This window comes from Lissotriton vulgaris, chromosome 2_1 (genome assembly GCF_964263255.1).
Source record: "Lissotriton vulgaris chromosome 2_1, aLisVul1.2, whole genome shotgun sequence".
NCBI classification, from domain to species: domain Eukaryota; kingdom Metazoa; phylum Chordata; class Amphibia; order Caudata; family Salamandridae; genus Lissotriton; species Lissotriton vulgaris.
Window position 1 is genome coordinate 45,214,368 of NC_141687.1, and position 17,074 is coordinate 45,231,441.

Genomic DNA, 17,074 nt, shown 5'->3' on the forward strand with positions numbered 1-17,074 from the left:
TTAGACCTTTGGGCTATGATCTAGATGTTTCAGGATTGGTCCTGGGTCTCAGTGGGGATAACTCTGAGGCTTCTTTTTCTCCTGCCTCTTGTACCCTCCGTGTAAGCAGCGTCAATTGCACATTTGGGCCCTTAAAATGCCAGCGGGCTCTGTATCAATGTTGCCTCCTGACTTCATTCAGGTCTTGAGGGAGATGGCTCCGGATCTTCAATAGTAGCTGACCTGAGGCAGTCTGTGGTCTCTTCCCCAGCAGAGCTCCCATTTATGATGGATGCATCCGTACTGGGTTGTGGGTAATCACTTACAGGAGGTGGAGATCCGGAGGTTCTGACTCCAGCAGAGAGCCAGTTCCTCAACAATCTGGTGAAGCTTCGGCCCATTCTTTTGACCTTGAAGGCTTTCCAGCCCTCTGTTAGGAGAAGGCTGCTGCAGTTTCTCGCGGACAATATTACCGCCATGTAGTATTGCAACAGGCAAGGCGAAGTAGGGTATTGGGTTCTGTGCGATGAGTCCTCAAGTCTCTGGATGTGTGCTAGAGAAGAACATCTTTATAGTAGCCAACCACCTGGCAGAGTACCTGAATGCTTGAGCACACATATTGAGAAGATCGTAAGCGGAATATACACCCCAATGTGGCGCAGGGCATATTCGATATGGGGACATTTCCTATGTGTACACCCTTCAAACCTATGCATAGTTTTTTGCTGCGCCCCTGAAAGCTGTCTTCCTCATTGCCAATACGCCCTCTTATTGCGTGAGTGAATTGTAGGCACTATCAGTGCAACAGTGCTGCACCAGCCTTTTGCCAAAGAAATTGGTGCTGAGTACTCAGACAGCCGCCTTAATAAAGGCTTTGGCTCCCTTTCACACTAGGCAATAAGTCACTCCGCCAGCATTCTTCAATCACCCCCCACTCCTCGAAAGCGAAGGAGAGACTCCACCAGTTGCACACCAAAGTGCTTGGAGTTTTCACATTAATCATACCAAGCCTATTGCATGGATGATCCGTTCCTTGAGCGTTTTTTGTAGCAAAGAGAGGGAGTACTGTGAAGAAGATCCTGCAATGTGGATAGTCGTATGTATCAAGATCTGCGATGCACTGGCTCCTCGGGGTTTGAGAGCCCCTCCCCCAAGGCTCCTGTAAAGATGTTGACACTAGGGATGCCTGTTATTGACATCAGACAAGCTATGACTGGGGAGTCACTGAAAATGTTCATATATCACTGCTGCCTTGACAGCCAGACCTGGATGGAAGGATCCCATCTCCGGTGCGGTTCTGCAGGACTTTTGAACTAAGTCCACTCCACAGATCCTCCAAGTTTGAGAGGCGTAGCTTCATTAGCTAATCTAAAGTTAAGGATTCTGCAGGATACCATCTCTGGTGTAAGTAAGTACAGTACTTTTATAGAGCGCATGGCTGCCCCAGCAAAGGGGCATCCCGGCGCTGAGAGCAACAGAAGGGCAGCAGACGGCAGAAGTGGCCTGTAATAAGGAAGAGGGGGGAATCTAAAGACCGAAGCAGAGGCACAAATGGCAGACAGGAGGTAAGCGAACAGCAGAAGAAGGCCTACGGAGAAGGAAAGAGGTGGGTCTTGATAGCCTCACGAAAAGCCAAGTAATTATCAATGCTCCGAATGTGAATAGGAAGTGAGTTCCAGAGATAAGCTGCCAGTGGTGCAGTTCTGCAGGACTTTTGAACTAAGTCCACTCCACAGATCCTCCAAGTTCGAGAGGCGTAGCTTCGTTATCTATTCTAAAGTTAAGGTTCCTGAGGTTAAAAGTATCTATGAACAGAACAGGTTACTTATCTTTGCTAACGCAAAGTCCTTACTGCCCTCCAGCCTTACTTTGGAATGGCCTCTTCAACATTTAAAACGATCCTAAGCTAGCAGTGGCACATTGTCATCAACAGTTATTTTAAATACTGAGTTTGAGGGAGCCGAAGGAGTAAAGACCGAAACTTGCGTTTGCATTCATGATCTATATATATCTGATTTCCAAGGCGATACAGAACCAGCGTGTAGTCTCACAGCACTGCTTCTGTACCGCATGATGCCACCTATTGAGGCACTGGAGCAGTGCTAAAAACTCTCCAGATCCAGTTTGATGCATGGGGGATATTCTAAAGCGGAGTAATCGGCTATTTAGATAGAGCATCTACCAGAAAGAACATTATCTAAAGTAAGTAACGTGTTAGTTTTTTTCTATGTAAAACCTAAACTCGCAGAGAATCAGAGCTCCAAGGCAGAGCAACATTTTTCCTATTGCATCAGACCTCAAAAGGTTGTGTCTGCGTTTTCAGATTTTCAACAAAAATTGCAAACAAGAAATACAACTTCAGAGTAGAATTTATACTTCTTAATTAACCTTCTATATTCCGAAAATTGAGTATAAGATCCTTGTAAATATACCAGACTTCTCATCATTGTATATGACAAAGACATATTAGTACACCGGATACCTTGCTGAGGAATTGTTCTCTTACAATGAGTTTTATCTTTTGCTTTGAGCATCATACCTCTAGTAGTATTAATGGACCTTTCAGCACAGTCCCACCTCCTTCGGCCCGGTTAACTCTTCATTTCATAATGCAGACTTCAAGCTCATAGCAGAGCACATGACAAAAAGAAACCACACACAATTTAGCCATTGGCGCCATGGGGAGGGAGGATCAGTCGAAGAGCCAGGTCTTGAGGTCCTTCCTGAATGTGTGCAGGGTAGGGGAGCGTTGATGTTCACCGGGAGCTCGTTCCAGGTCTTGAGGTCCTTCCTGAACGTGTGCAGGGTAGGGGAGCGTTGATGTTCACCGGGAGCTCGTTCCAGGTCTTGAAGTCCTTCCTGAACGTGTGCAGGGTAGGGGAGCGTCTGATGTTCACAGGGAGCTCGTTCCAGGTCTTGAGGTCCTTCCTGAAGGTGTGCAGGGTAGGGGAGCGTCTGATGTTCACCGGGAGCTCGTTCCAGGTCTTGAGGTCCTTCCTGAATGTGTGCAGGGTAGGGGAGCGTTGATGTTCACCGGGAGCTCGTTCCAGGTCTTGAGGTCCTTCCTGAACGTGTGCAGGGTAGGGGAGCGTCTGATGTTCACAGGGAGCTCGTTCCAGGTCTTGAGGTCCTTCCTGAAGGTGTGCAGGGTTGGGGAGCGTCTGATGTTCACCGGGAGCTCGTTCCAGGTCTTGAGGTCCTTCCTGAACGTGTGCAGGGTAGGGGAGCGTCTGATGTTCACAGGGAGCTCGTTCCAGGTCTTGAGGTCCTTCCTGAAGGTGTGCAGGGTAGGGGAGCGTCTGATGTTCACCGGGAGCTCGTTCCAGGTCTTGAGGTCCTTCCTGAAGGTGTGCAGGGTAGGGGAGCGTCTGATGTTCACCGGGAGCTCGTTCCAGGTCTTGAGGTCCTTCCTGAAGGTGTGCAGGGTAGGGGAGCGTCTGATGTTCACCGGGAGCTCGTTCCAGGTCTTGAGGTCCTTCCTGAAGGTGTGCAGGGTAGGGGAGCGTCTGATGTTCACCGGGAGCTCGTTCCAGGTCTTGAGGTCCTTCCTGAACGTGTGCAGGGTAGGGGAGCGTCTGATGTTCACAGGGAGCTCGTTCCAGGTCTTGAGGTCCTTCCTGAACGTGTGCAGGGTCGGGGAGCGTCTGATGTTCACAGGATGCTCGTTCCAGGTCTTGAGGTCCTTCCTGAAGGTGTGCAGGGTAGGGGAGCGTCTGATGTTCACAGGGAGCTCGTTCCAGGTCTTGAGGTCATTCCTGAACGTGTGCAGGGTAGGGGAGCGTTGATGTTCACAGGGGGCTCGTTCCAGGTCTTGAGGTCCTTCCTGAAGGTGTGCAGGGTCGGGGAGCGTCTGATGTTTACTGGGAGCTCGTTCCAGGTCTTGAGGTCCTTCCTGAAGGTGTGCAGGGTCGGGGAGCGTCTGATGTTCACAGGGAGCTCGTTCCAGGTCTTGGCCGCGATGTAGGACAACTCTCTTCCCCTTGCTCTGGGCTGCGGGGGACCTCCACTAGGGCAAGGTCGGCGGAGCTTTATTGGCAATAAATTGTCTGTATGAAGGCTGTTCTGCATTTACATAAAGGCCCCTCATTTAGAGGTTACTGCATGCCCAACACAGCGGTCCTAAATTGCACACTAGCGAGGCACGCTTCTTCCTCTGGGGGGGGTGGAACTGGCCGCCATACTGATCCACACCTTAGGACTAAAGTTTGCTTGTGGTGGTTGTTCTCTGAAGCAAAGTACCCACCACTCAGTCAGGTGGCGTATTCCCTTCCGCCTACAGAAGCTATGCAGTAGTGATCCCAGGTCCTACAGTGGCTTTTGCAGAGGCGACTTACTGAAGCGCCTTCCAGCTCCTGCACACTTACAGCAGGGTCCATTTGTGCTCATTTTGTAAACCACAAATATGGTCGGTATCTCTTCTCATAGACTGCCTATTAAATAGTATGTCATTGGCTTTGTTGAAAGACAAGATAATTCAACTTTTACTTTTTGGGGTTACTTCAAATGTTTTTTCTTCATTAGATCCCAGCAGTGAGTATGTTGTCATCCTGCTGCTGTATCACGTTCCAGTAGTTAACTTTGTTTTCTTGTAGCTTAAGAATCTCAGGCCGGCTTGCTGTGGTTGTATTGTTTCCTGTCTTAATGTAAGCTGACATTCAGCTAGACTGCTATCGCGAGACAAACCCTGTTTTTTTGTGTTTATACTGGTGGATGACATTGCAGTACAAGAGATCCTCCAGTTCAGCTTTAGATGTTTCTCCATCTTGTGTGTGCAGCTTTAAGTGATAGAAACTCAGCTCTCAATACAACAGCAGTATTTGGAATCCCCGATAGTAGGAGTACATTTGACTAGTCATGTGGAGAATTCTAGTTAAGGTTCATTTAACGTCCTGAACTGTTTGATGGGTGTGAAGGGCAAAGTTAGCGGAGTAAAGACAGTGAACTGACCACGCCATTAGAGGTTAACAAGTGCGATGGTGGGACTGTCTCACTATATTCTGGAAGCACGTTTGAGAGTGGAAAATGGCCTCCGACTGACGTATAAAATAGATCAGCTCTTCCTTTTTTGTGGGTTTCTGAATTAAGCGTTGCACTTGCTTCTTGCCATATGTTGTTTTTCCATTGACAGTTTCTCCCTCTCTTCCAGTGCTCAGTGTCCTCCTCTGGCCATTGGTCGTTTATCGGGAATTGATCCAGAAGATGTACACCGGATTGGAGCCCATTCTGATGAAACTGGATTACACCATGAAGGGTGAAACGCAGCATCACAAGCATGAAAAAAGAAGTAAGTGCCTCTGAGCATGTAGGGGCTGGATAAAGAAAGCGATTTATGAGGGCCTTGTGGCTGGAGGGAGTTTTTGCAGCACAAGTTGAAAAAGTGACTCTTCTCTGTGAATCAGTTCTGAGGGTCACAAGAATGATTCATCATTGAATATTAGGGGATGAAAGTCATCCATCCGCCTTAAGATCTGTTCACTAAATACCAAAGTGATCACTTCTAGCAGGTTAGCAGTCTGTAAGTGACTGTCCTATAGCAAGGGTGGAGTACGTTCCCTTTAGACCTTATCCTGTGGCGTGGGTCTGCTTTGCCCTTGAAAATGCACACTTTGCACCCCTCTCTAATCCGTTCCAAGAACATGGCTTCCACTTGGGTTTGAAGATCCTCTTCCTGTAGGTTTAAAACCACCCTTTTCTACTTGTATTGTCCATGTAAATGAGCAGTTTCTTAAGTTTCTTCCCCTATGGAAGGCACCCTTCCATTTGTTACACTTTTGTAAAGTTATAAGATATTGATCCTCCATTGGTAAAGAGATGTCTCTCCATGCCACTTTTGACGCCATTTTAAAATTGGTCTTTTGCGGGTTAACCATTTTTGGCAAGGAAGTTGATATCAGTAGTGTCTTTCAGTGGGTAGCTCACACTTTTGCAACATAAGTTAAAACTGAGTTACTGAACTAAACTTGTATTTGTTCAGCCATTTCACCAACCTTGTGCAGTCCAGTTATACCCAAGTTGTGAGCCTGGAGTAGCATCCCAATGGCTAGTGCTTGCCCTGTGCTGGAGAATGGGGAAGCGCGTGCTGAGTTGAGGTAGTCCCTTCACTTCAGGATAATGACTAGGTGAGAGAAGTGTTTTCTTCTAACACTGCAGTCTGTCTATGATGTCTTAGCAGGAACATCTAAGTTGCTACCAAGACACAGCATTGACGTGTTTCAGTGATCTTCCCGGGGCAATATCATGAAGGGTAGATTTTCTAAGACCTAAAGAGGGGTAGGAATGCGTTCAGGTAGGGTAGTCATCCGGGTGTGAATCATTAAACTTTGTGTTTAATGATGAAAATTGTGGTTATACACTGATGTCAGTGAGAGATTGACTTCTATCATAGTGAGAAACCCACGTAGAAAGTTCCAGATAAGGTATTGCTATAACTTATAGGGTTGGCCTATTACACCTCTTGATCACCCCACTCAAGAGAAGGACATGAGTCTCTGGCACTTTTCTTGTGTTTGCTGCTAGACTTTCCCTTTATTTATATTGGCCAGAAATGGTAGAAGTGGTAATTGGCTGGCATTGAGAGATCTGATTTATTTATTTGTATTAAACAAAGGAAGTAGCAATTTGCTTTTATCTTCTGGATTCCTTTATTTTTGTAGCGAGGCATTAATTGTGCGAGTGATATTCTTGGCTCTTTCAGTCATGAGTTCTTTTAGCAGTTTTGCGGAGGAAGCATCATTACTGATCCTGATGGTTTAACCCCTTCCCTGCTGGGCCGTTTCTGCCGCTGTGCGGTAAACAAACGAACAGGGCGGGGCCGTGACGAACCCCAGCTGTCATCAGCACACGAGCACCGTGGAGCGTGACGGCTGGGGTTCATCATCAGCATGGAAGGGGTTAAAGCTAAATATCAATCAATCACACCCTGAGCTAATACGAATTCAAGAGGTCAGTTTGTGAAAAGATGAAATTAGTTTCTGGTGTGCCACCCGCATACTTACATTTATTTGATTTCAATATGGATTTGGATTTCTTTTATTTTAGCTGGAATATGGTTAACCAGCCTGTTGCAGAATTATTATAAATGGCTTACTCTATTTTCATATTCACTATTTAGTGTCAATTCTTTGTATACTTTAAATAAATTGTTTGATGAATTAAAGGCAGACCAGATACGCCTACTACAAAAACGGGACCTTGTTTTGCTTGCTTCTGTTTTATAGTGGGTGTAGTGTTGTTTGCATGCTGACATATGTTTGGAATATAGAATTTTTCACCATGTCCTGTCCACTTTTGTGTTCCAATATGTGCAGCCATGTGTTAATCTTTTCCTCTAAAGTTTTCTTCCTGATGGAAATTCTTTTGTATTTTGCATAGTACCAGTTGATTTAATGCTAAGGAGCATTTGGAAGTAAATATTCTTATCCAGTCTTCGATGTCATTCCTGACGTAAATGGTAATCAGGGAACAGACATGAGCTATATGGTCAGGTATGGGGAAGGTATTTAACATTTCTTGATTAAAGGTAGAGCCGGCGGGGTAGTGCCTTCAGATGCTGAGAGGGGTGATATTGGAGAATTCAAATCGTGGTCTGACTATAGAACAGAGTAAAGGCCGGATTGAATATTTTTAAATAAGTTACGCATGTGTTTTAAATAGATGGTCATTGTTGAGTGGGGCATTTGGTATGTTGGTGGAATCCCGAGAGTCAAGTAGGTTTTAGAAGTCTCCGATTAAAGTACCATCTGAATCCATGTGGAAGTTACTCTCCTAATATTAGAATGTTGCTGCCTATATTTTGAAGTTCCTCACAAAGATCCTGGAATTCAATCTGAAATTGCTTATTGTATTTTGGGGGATTGAAAAGTATGATCAGATGAGTGATGGAGTCTACCATCACTATAAGGCATTCCATCAGACTGGTATTTGGTGTTGTACTGACAGAGCGGTGGGGAACAGCAGACTTTGGTGGTGCTGCTCTCACACTGCAGGACAGACTAAAATCACAGTTTATGTGTGCAGTGGCTTGTCCTACTCCCCTCTTTGGTTTTAATCTACTTCCTGCGGGCAGTGCCCTTCTAGTTTGTCCACAGAGCTCAGGCAGATGTTACCATCTTTCCCTGGCTTAGTATGCCCCAGCCTCTTTGAGACCTTTCCTTTTGCTTGGGCAGCCTGGAAGAGAGATGACGGCAGCAGGCAAGAGCTAGACCGGTTCTGTGGAACTGTAAATATGTTCTTTCCAGTGCAGGCTAGAGCCTTCTGTGAAATTTTGTTTCCATGATTACTGCTTCTTTCAATTTTTTTTTCATAAGTCCAGTACAACGGGGGTTCAGTGCTTCCTGCTTCAATATTCCTGTTCCTATCTCATGTTTGGCAGCTTAAATAACAAGATTGTGAGTTCCTGGCCACTGTATCGCAGCACAGGTGAAGCCTGTTTTTTCGACAGGTTCATGATCCCCTATGTTCCTTTTGCATCTGGAAATGTTTGTGTCTTTGAGGCATTCTGCTTCGATCCTGAGATTCGTTCCGGCATACACCTTAAGTAACAAATGTACATATTGAATGGAGCAAAGTGGCTTCTGGAGGGAGTTGCTCCGACCTTGGCCAGACCTGGTCAAGATCTAAGGAACCATCTTTGTATCCAACAATTGATGTTAGGGCATAATGATTTCAGAACAGTTAAAGCGCCCTGTAAACATTAGAGTAACTTGCCAAACTTTCCCTATGCCCAGTTGTAAGACATAGCTTTGATTCTGGTTCCAAGATAGGATTCACGGTTACCACCTCATTATTCTGAAACCAGGACCTCATGAACACACACTAAAATGTTGGCTATGGTACTGATTTCCCTTTTTTTTTTTACCTCTAACCTTTAAGTTTTATGCCCTGCAACTGGTCTACTGAATGGGGAATAAAACTCATCATAGAATAATTTGACAATGTCAACCCATTCCCGACTTCCTGATCTTGTTTACTTTCATAGCTGGTCTGGAAGAGCCAGGTCTCCATGGCTGCCTATTGGGTCATCTTCCCTTTTCAGGATTTGAGGCTCCCAAAGATAATTTATGTTCATCCTGGCTAATATCAGGCAATGTTACACCACAAGTGGATGTATTTAGGTAGTGTTTATTCCTCACAGATACTCAGGGTTATGGGTGCTGGTGTGAGATGTATGTCTCCCGCCCCACCCCCCATGGCCCCTTCCACTTGCCATTGTACTCCTGTCCAGAGAGGTATAATGTGTGGGCACTCCCATAATGTGTATGAGAGTCCCCAGGAGACCTCAGCCTCTCAGAGAGGATGCTGTTTATTTTGCCCATGCGTAGCAATCTTGTCCTATGATAGTATGCGTGAAGAAGAAATTTTGGTTGCACTAGTCTGTTTCCCGCCCGTTTTGCCACCAGGGTGTCTATATGCCTCCCCTCCCCCGCCTACCACGCAATCTGTGTCATCGAAGGCTCCTAGGCCCAGTTCCCAGCGGACTTGGAGTGCTGTGATGGGGGCCGCCCTATGTGTCAAAAGTTTTCTACAAATTATTGAAATAACCTAATTCAGTAGCGGGGATGTGAGAACCCTAAAGTCTAGTTGGGTCACCTTCTCCAGTTTGTCTTAAAATTTGCCCAAATTCATGCCTCACCCACAAGTATCTGACCTTTTGAGTGTGTGCCAGGTCATATTCTACCTGTAGCGTAGCAAAGGAGGTGAACCAATGCACGAAACTCGGACCAAATCCCATCTTTTCTAGTATAGCATGTAGGTAGGGCCACCTGTGGGAGCAACGCTATTTCATAGTGAAGCAACAGTATGACGGCTGGCTCGGCCATATGGTCTCGCCGGGACAGAAACCTGAACAGTCTCCTGAGGTTATGACTTAAATGAGTCTACCCAGACTGGATTCTGAAGCTTTCACTATTACTTACGTTTCGCAATTTAGCAAGGATATTGGTCTGTATGACCCACCATGTCTGCTGGCTTCTCCTTTATCAGGACAATTGTTGCTGTCCGAAAGTCTATAGAAGGATGCCCGACAGGATATCTATATACATTACACCAAAATAACATGGTACAAATGTGTAAACACGTCCAAAACTCTTCACCAGTCTGCAGCACTTGAGGCTGTAACCAAAATGGGAAAGATTACATATTGCGATATCTTACTGGTCTAATCACTCCTTTGCTCCTATGCACTGCTGGGTTGCTGACCATCTCATCCCTTTGACGTGACATATGAATGATCAGTTTAGAGCTTGCATCACAGTCCTGATTCATGGACCCTTGTGGGACACCCCCGCGCCGCACGGCCACCAGCTGCTGCGTGTGCCCCCAGTGCCTGCCTCTGCCTCAGCGCCGTCCTCGCTGCTGCCTTGAGCGCTCCCCGTTGGTTTTCGCCCGTTTTTCGGAGATTTGTGCTTGTTCTCTGTCTGTGCCCGAGATCGTGTTTCCACTGTTTTTTTCCCCGTTTTGCCCTGTAATTTTGCCTGCTTTTTCTGTGACGTGTTATCTTCGTTTTTTTACCTCCATTGTGCCTGCCTCCTTCCTGCTTGCCCGCCTACCTCGCCGCTCTCCCTCCCCGCTCCCGCTTCCCGCCACCGCCATTAGCCCCGCCCCTTTTTCTTCTGTACCCTCCCCGCTCCCGCCTCCCAGCTGCTCCGCCCACCCGCGCACTTCGCCTTAAATGGCGACCGTGCGAATGCGCAGCGGTCACGCGCAGCGGGCGCGCCGATTGTGCGCCGAAGGCGCGCCAAAGGTAAGCCCGTCTGCGCCCGTCCGCGACCGGATCGCGACCAGCGCCAGGACCCCTGGCCCACGAAGACCCCGACCAACCCGCCTGACGTACTCCGCCGCCACCCTCAACGCACTCAACACCGGCCGACTCCCAGAATGCCATCAAGCCGCTCCACGAGGTACCCACGGACCTTTCAGCTGCCACACCTGCAAGTTCTCCTGCACCCGGACCAGCCTCGCACCAGCACCCGCCAAGTCGAACACCAGCAGCACCCACCTCAAGTGCATCCTGCTCAACACCCGCTCCGTCCACAGACACGCCATCGAACTCTGGAACCTCCTAGACGCCACAGCCCCTGACGTTGCCTTCCTCACGGAGACCTGGATGAACGCCTCTTCAGCTCCCGACATCGCCATCGCTATCCCAGAGGGCTACAAGATCGTCCGGAGGGACCGAAACGCCAACCAGATGGGAGGAGGCATCGCCATCGTCCACAGGAGCACCATCCGTCTCACGACCAGCACCGACAACACCCTGACCAGCGCCGAACACCTGCACTTCCAGATCCACACCAACCCGAACACCACCCTCAGAGGCACCCTGATCTACCGACCCCCTGGACCACGCACGCAATTCAGCGAGGACATCGCCGACTTCGTCAGCCCGCACGCCCTCCCCTCTGCTGACTACATCCTCCTGGGAGACCTCAACTTTCACCTGGAGAACAACAACGACCGCAACACCAGCACCCTGCTCGACAACCTCGCCAACCTGGGACTCAAGCAACTGGTGTCCACCCCCACCCACCTCGCCGGACACACACTCGACGCAGTCTTCTCTTCCAGCACAGACATCGACTTCAGCCACGCCACAGAGCTTCAATGGACGGACCACAGCTGCGTCCACTTCACCTTCAAGAGAACGACGACCCACCACCACCAGAAACAGGCTGCCCGCAGAAGCTGGAACAAGATCACAGCAGACCAGCTCGCCACCTCCCTGAGCCAGCACCCTCCTGCCAGCTCAGCGAACCCCAGCCAGGCCGCAGACAACCTCACGAAGTGGATCAACAACTGCGCGGACGAACTCGCCCCACTGAGGACCCCGTCTAGCAGACCCGGCAGCAAGAAGGCCCCATGGTTCACCGACGAACTCAAGAGCTCCAAGAAGAACTGCCGAGCCCTCGAGAAAGTCTGGAAAAGGGAACCGACACCGGACAACAGGACCTCCTTCAAACTTGCCACCCGGAAACACCACCAGCTGATCCGCGCCGCCAAGAAAACAGCTTTCAAGGACCGGTTGGACAACAACGCACACAACTGCAAGGAACTCTTCAACATCGTGAAAGAGCTTTCCAACCCCAGCGCAGGAAACAACGACATCACCCCATCGCAAGACCTCTGCAACTCCCTCGCTTCATACTTCCACAACAAGATCGCGGACATACACAACAGCTTCAACAACCAACCAACGCACACCATGACCGAACAACCATCCCCCACCACCACCCTCCACGCCTGGACCCCGATCAGCACCGAAGACACCATCCGCACGATGAACTCCATCCACTCCGGATCACCGACCGACCCCTGCCCTCACCACGTCTTCAACAAGGCCGACGCTGTCATCGCACCCCACCTGCGAGACATCATCAACACATCCTTCGACACCGCCACCTTCCCCGAGAGCTGGAAGCACGCCGAACTCAGCGCTCTTCTCAAAAAACCCACAGCGGACCCCACCGAACTCAAGAATTACCGCCCCATCTCGCTCCTCCCGTTTCCAGCCAAAGTCATCGAGAAGACCGTCAACAAGCAGATGGCCGCCTTCCTCGAGACGATCGGATCCCTCGACCCCTCACAGTCCGGCTTCCGAGCCAACCACAGCACCGAGACCGCCCTCATCGCCGCCACCGATGACATCCGAGCCCTGATGGACAATGGAGAAACAGCGGCCCTCATCCTCCTAGACCTCTCCGCGGCATTCGACACGGTCTGCCACCGCACCCTAGTACGGCGCCTCAGCAACATCGGCATCCAGGACAAGGCGCTGGAATGGATCGTCTCCTTCCTCAACGGAAGAACACAGAGAGTCCGCCTACCACCGTACAAGTCAGAGGCCTCCGAAGTCATCTGCGGCGTCCCCCAAGGATCATCTCTGAGCCCCACCCTCTTCAACGTCTACATGAGCCCCCTCGCGGCCATCGTACGCAAACACAACCTCAGCATAATCTCCTACGCCGACGACACCCAGCTGATCCTCTCCCTGACCAACGACCCCGCCGCCGCCAGAGCCAACCTGCACGAAGGGATGAAAGAGGTAGCCGAGTGGATGACGACCAGCCGCCTGAAACTGAACTCGGACAAGACGGAGGTCCTCATCCTGGGCTCCTCACCCTCCGCCTGGGACGACTCCTGGTGGCCTCCCGCCCTGGGCACCGCACCCAAACCGACAGACCATGCACGAAACCTGGGCGTCATCCTGGACTCCTCCCTCTCCATGACCAGGCAGGTCAACAACGTCTCCTCGGCGTGCTTCAACATCCTACGCATGCTAAGGAAGATCTTCTGGTGGATCCCCACCGAGACCAGAAAGACCGTCACCCAGGCCCTCGTCACCAGCAGACTGGACTACGGCAACGCCCTCTACGCCGGTACCACCGCCAAGCTCCAGAAGAGACTCCAGCGGATCCAGAACGCCTCAGCCAGACTCATCCTCGATATCCCACGAACCAGTCACATCTCCGAACATCTGAGAGACCTTCACTGGCTCCCCGTCAACAAAAGAATCACCTTCCGCCTCCTCACCCACGCACACAAAGCCCTACACGACCAAGGCCCGAGCTACCTCAACAGCCGAGTCAACTTCTACGCTCCCAAATGCCACCTCCGATCAGCCAACCACGCCCTCGCCGCCGTCCCCCGCATCCGAAGAGCGACTACAGGAGGAAGGTCCTTCTCCTACCTGGCCGCCAAGACCTGGAACTCCCTCCCGACCGACCTGCGCCTGACCCAAGACCACCTCTCCTTCAGGAAGAAGCTGAAGACCTGGCTGTTCGAGCAGTAGCGGCACCCCCCCCCCCCCCCCAGCGCCTTGAGACCCCACGGGTATGTAGCGCGCTTTATAAGTGGCATTGATTGATTGATTGACCCATACTGCTTCCACCCTCACTGGAACCCTGATTTTGGAGTACCCTTATTTGGCCTCATTGATACGTATCCAGTCACCTACCTTTTTATTTCACTCATGACTTCCTTCACCTTGTGCCAAGCTTCATACTCCTTCATTTTTTCTTTAAATGTTTTCACCTTGGGCCGCATAAGCTTGTCTATAGAATAAGCCTGGTCAGATTTGGATTGAAACTTCCTCAACTGCACAGGACATAATTTGCACACTGGCGTTCGTTCCCTCATGATCTAAAAAGGACTCCAACCTGTAACAGCATTGGGGCAGGAACTGTGAAACAACAACATGCTTGCCATTGCATCAAACAGGTCAGTCTTGTTTTGCACTGCCCACTGAATCTATTTCACCAGTGTACGATTCATTTTCTCTACAAGTCAGTTGGCCTGATGGTGATATAACGCTATGTGTTTATGCTTTATGGCAATCTTTTCCAAAAAGCCTCTTGTCTTTCTAAATAAATTGCACCCAATTGTCCTATAGAATGTCCTTTGGACAGCTTTACCTTAAGAATATATTCTTTACGGATTTTTTTTAAAGGACTGGTGTGGAGTTCCTCCATAGAATCAACTTCGCAACCCTTACGGTAGTAGTCGACCACCTCAAACACAAACGTACACCTCCGTGACAAGGTATTAAATGGGCCAATAAAATCAATTGCAAGTTTAAACCATGGACCTTTTGGTTTAGGGAGGCATGGACTCCGTTTTCATTCCCTTGTCACTAGTGGTGCAAAGAACACATGCTTTGACACTAGCAATAATGTCTGAGGCTATCCCTGACCACCAATAACTGTCCCTTATCTTCCTGTTAGTGATAGATTGTCCCGAATGTCCATGTCCTCACAAAATTATTTTCTCAGTTAGTCTGTTGTGGGGAATTAACTTGTCACTCTGCATTAACATCCTATTTCTTTCTAACAATTCATCTGCTTTTTTGAAGTAAGACTACTCTCACAGGCAATGGTTTCTCCTTGTGCAATCCCTCTTTAACGTGCCGCTTTACAATCTCTAACTCTTCATCCTCAGACATCTTTGTAGTCCATGCATCCTTGGTAAATCCATTTTAATGACACACTTTAATCGTGCGATCAAACACTGTTAATCGTCCTCCTCCAAGCTTATGCATTGCTCTTTACAAGTAAACGGGGAACGAGATGGATAATCAGCACCGGTGTTTCTACCACCTGGGATGTAATCAATGTGGAATGTGTAATGCAGGAGTTTAGAACTCAAACTAGATAACCTGGGTTTGTGGTCTTTGTTGACAGCCCCCGCCAAGAATGTTCACCAGTGAATTGTGGTCTGTTTTTAAAGTACATTTCCTCCCCCTTATGAAACATTTGAAATGCTCACATGCCCAACAACATGCTAATTGTTTGTGTTCTATAAAGAAGAATATTTTTCATTGTCTTTGAAGGATCGGGATGCAGATCCCACCATCCTCTCCTCACCACACTCTTCTTCTTTTTTTTCTTTTTTCTTTTTAAGCAAGAGTTGCACCCAAACCATCATTACTCGCATGCAGAGTGTTGATGCATTCCTTGGTGGGATCAAATGGTGTCAATACCACAGGCCACACAAGGTTGTCCTTTAATGATACAAATTAATCTAAACAAATGTCATTCCAATCAAACATTTTTTTTCTTTTTGAGAAGCTCACTCAAATTTATAGTCTTGGATGAATATTTTTTGGAATACATTTTGCATAGAACTAACATAATCCTAAGAAGGATGCAACATGTTTTGTTCTTTTGTACAAGAGCTTTTGTAATGGCTTCAACCAAACCTGGTCGAGGTTCAACCCCTTTTTCTGAAATGACATGACCTAAGTATTCTATACCGCTTTTCGCAAATTCACATTTATTTAGATTAGCAACTATTCCAAATTTCTTTAACCTTTTTAACACAATATGCATGCTTTTGTTGTGCCCATCACCATCTTCCCCTGCAAACATAGGTCTTCCTGGAACATCACCACATCTTTGACCCCCTTAGGGCACATTTTCCAAAACAGGCGAAAAAATTGATGAGGCAGACGCTAATCCAAAAGATATCCATCTGAATTGGAATGTGCCTTAAGGTGATACAAAGGCTGTTGAAAGTTTTTGGGAGGATTATATGAACTCGACTTGATAAGCAGATGCCAGATAAATCTCAGTGAACTCTCTGGTGCCAGCAAACTTTGTGATAATATCATCTATGCAAGGGTTTAAACTCCTGAGGTCAACACATACCCTCAATTGTCAATTTTTTCTCGCAATCGCCAAGGTGGACAAACATAATTAAGAATTAATAGGTTCAATCAATTCATTTTCGCACATTTTCTTGAACATCTGCCAGAGCATCTGTGAGAAGTTAGCCTGGTATATGATGTCCACTATTCAAGTGGGCACCCTGCACCAGTCCAAACGACCATTATGGTGATGGTTGTAAAGTCAACCTTATAGACCAGCTATCCTAGTGGTAGCATGGACAAAGCAGTTTTAGGCTAAAACTTCAGAGATCATGTGAAGCCAGCTGTTTTACCAATTATAATCCCTTGAATACCAAGTGAAAGGACACCACACAAGGTATATATCAAATATATATGTATTTATTACTAACACAACCCCTCTGCACTCTTTATGAGGTCAGAGTTCGAGATGCGTTGCAAGTTACTCATTAAGCATACTATAAGTTGGACAAATACAATTCGGTGTTAAAAAGAGACTATAACACTAGAATAGCTCTTATGGTAGATTTAATGAATAACATCACCAACAGCCATCTTCAAACTCTGCCAACTCCTCAGGCTCCAAGACTCATCTGAGATATGGAATCGTGAGGAGTAAGAATGTACAAGGAAATAGAATGGCAGTATGTCACAGTACAAACCAAAAGAAACATGTAATGCACATTACAACACATACTATAAGTTGGACAAATACAATTCGGCCCTAGGGGCCTCACGAACCATATACTAAGTAATTGGTATAAGGACCACTTCGGGAATAGTGACTAGGCCTAGAGCATCGCTGGGACTATGCTGAACAACCAAGGGATTGGAAGTAGGAGGCCCATGAGAGGCGTGTGCAGTGTCTAAACACACACGCGAGTTACCATAGAATTAGAATGGGAACGTAAAAGTTACAAAGTAGTAGATTTTAGACACTTCCGGATGGACTACGGTAGAACCCTTTTAAACTAGGAC

The 17,074-nt window shown here is 47.9% G+C and overlaps 1 protein-coding gene across 1 annotated transcript in view; it reads left to right on the forward strand.

Moving 5' to 3' along the window:
- RETREG2 (reticulophagy regulator family member 2) overlaps nucleotides 1-17,074 on the forward strand; it is a 113,892-nt gene that overhangs the window by 64,632 nt on the left and 32,186 nt on the right. The window contains exon 6 of the mRNA XM_086954414.1: nucleotides 5,126-5,263. Within this exon, the coding sequence (XP_086810540.1) occupies nucleotides 5,126-5,263 (138 nt within the window). The remainder of the gene's footprint in view (nucleotides 1-5,125; nucleotides 5,264-17,074) is intronic.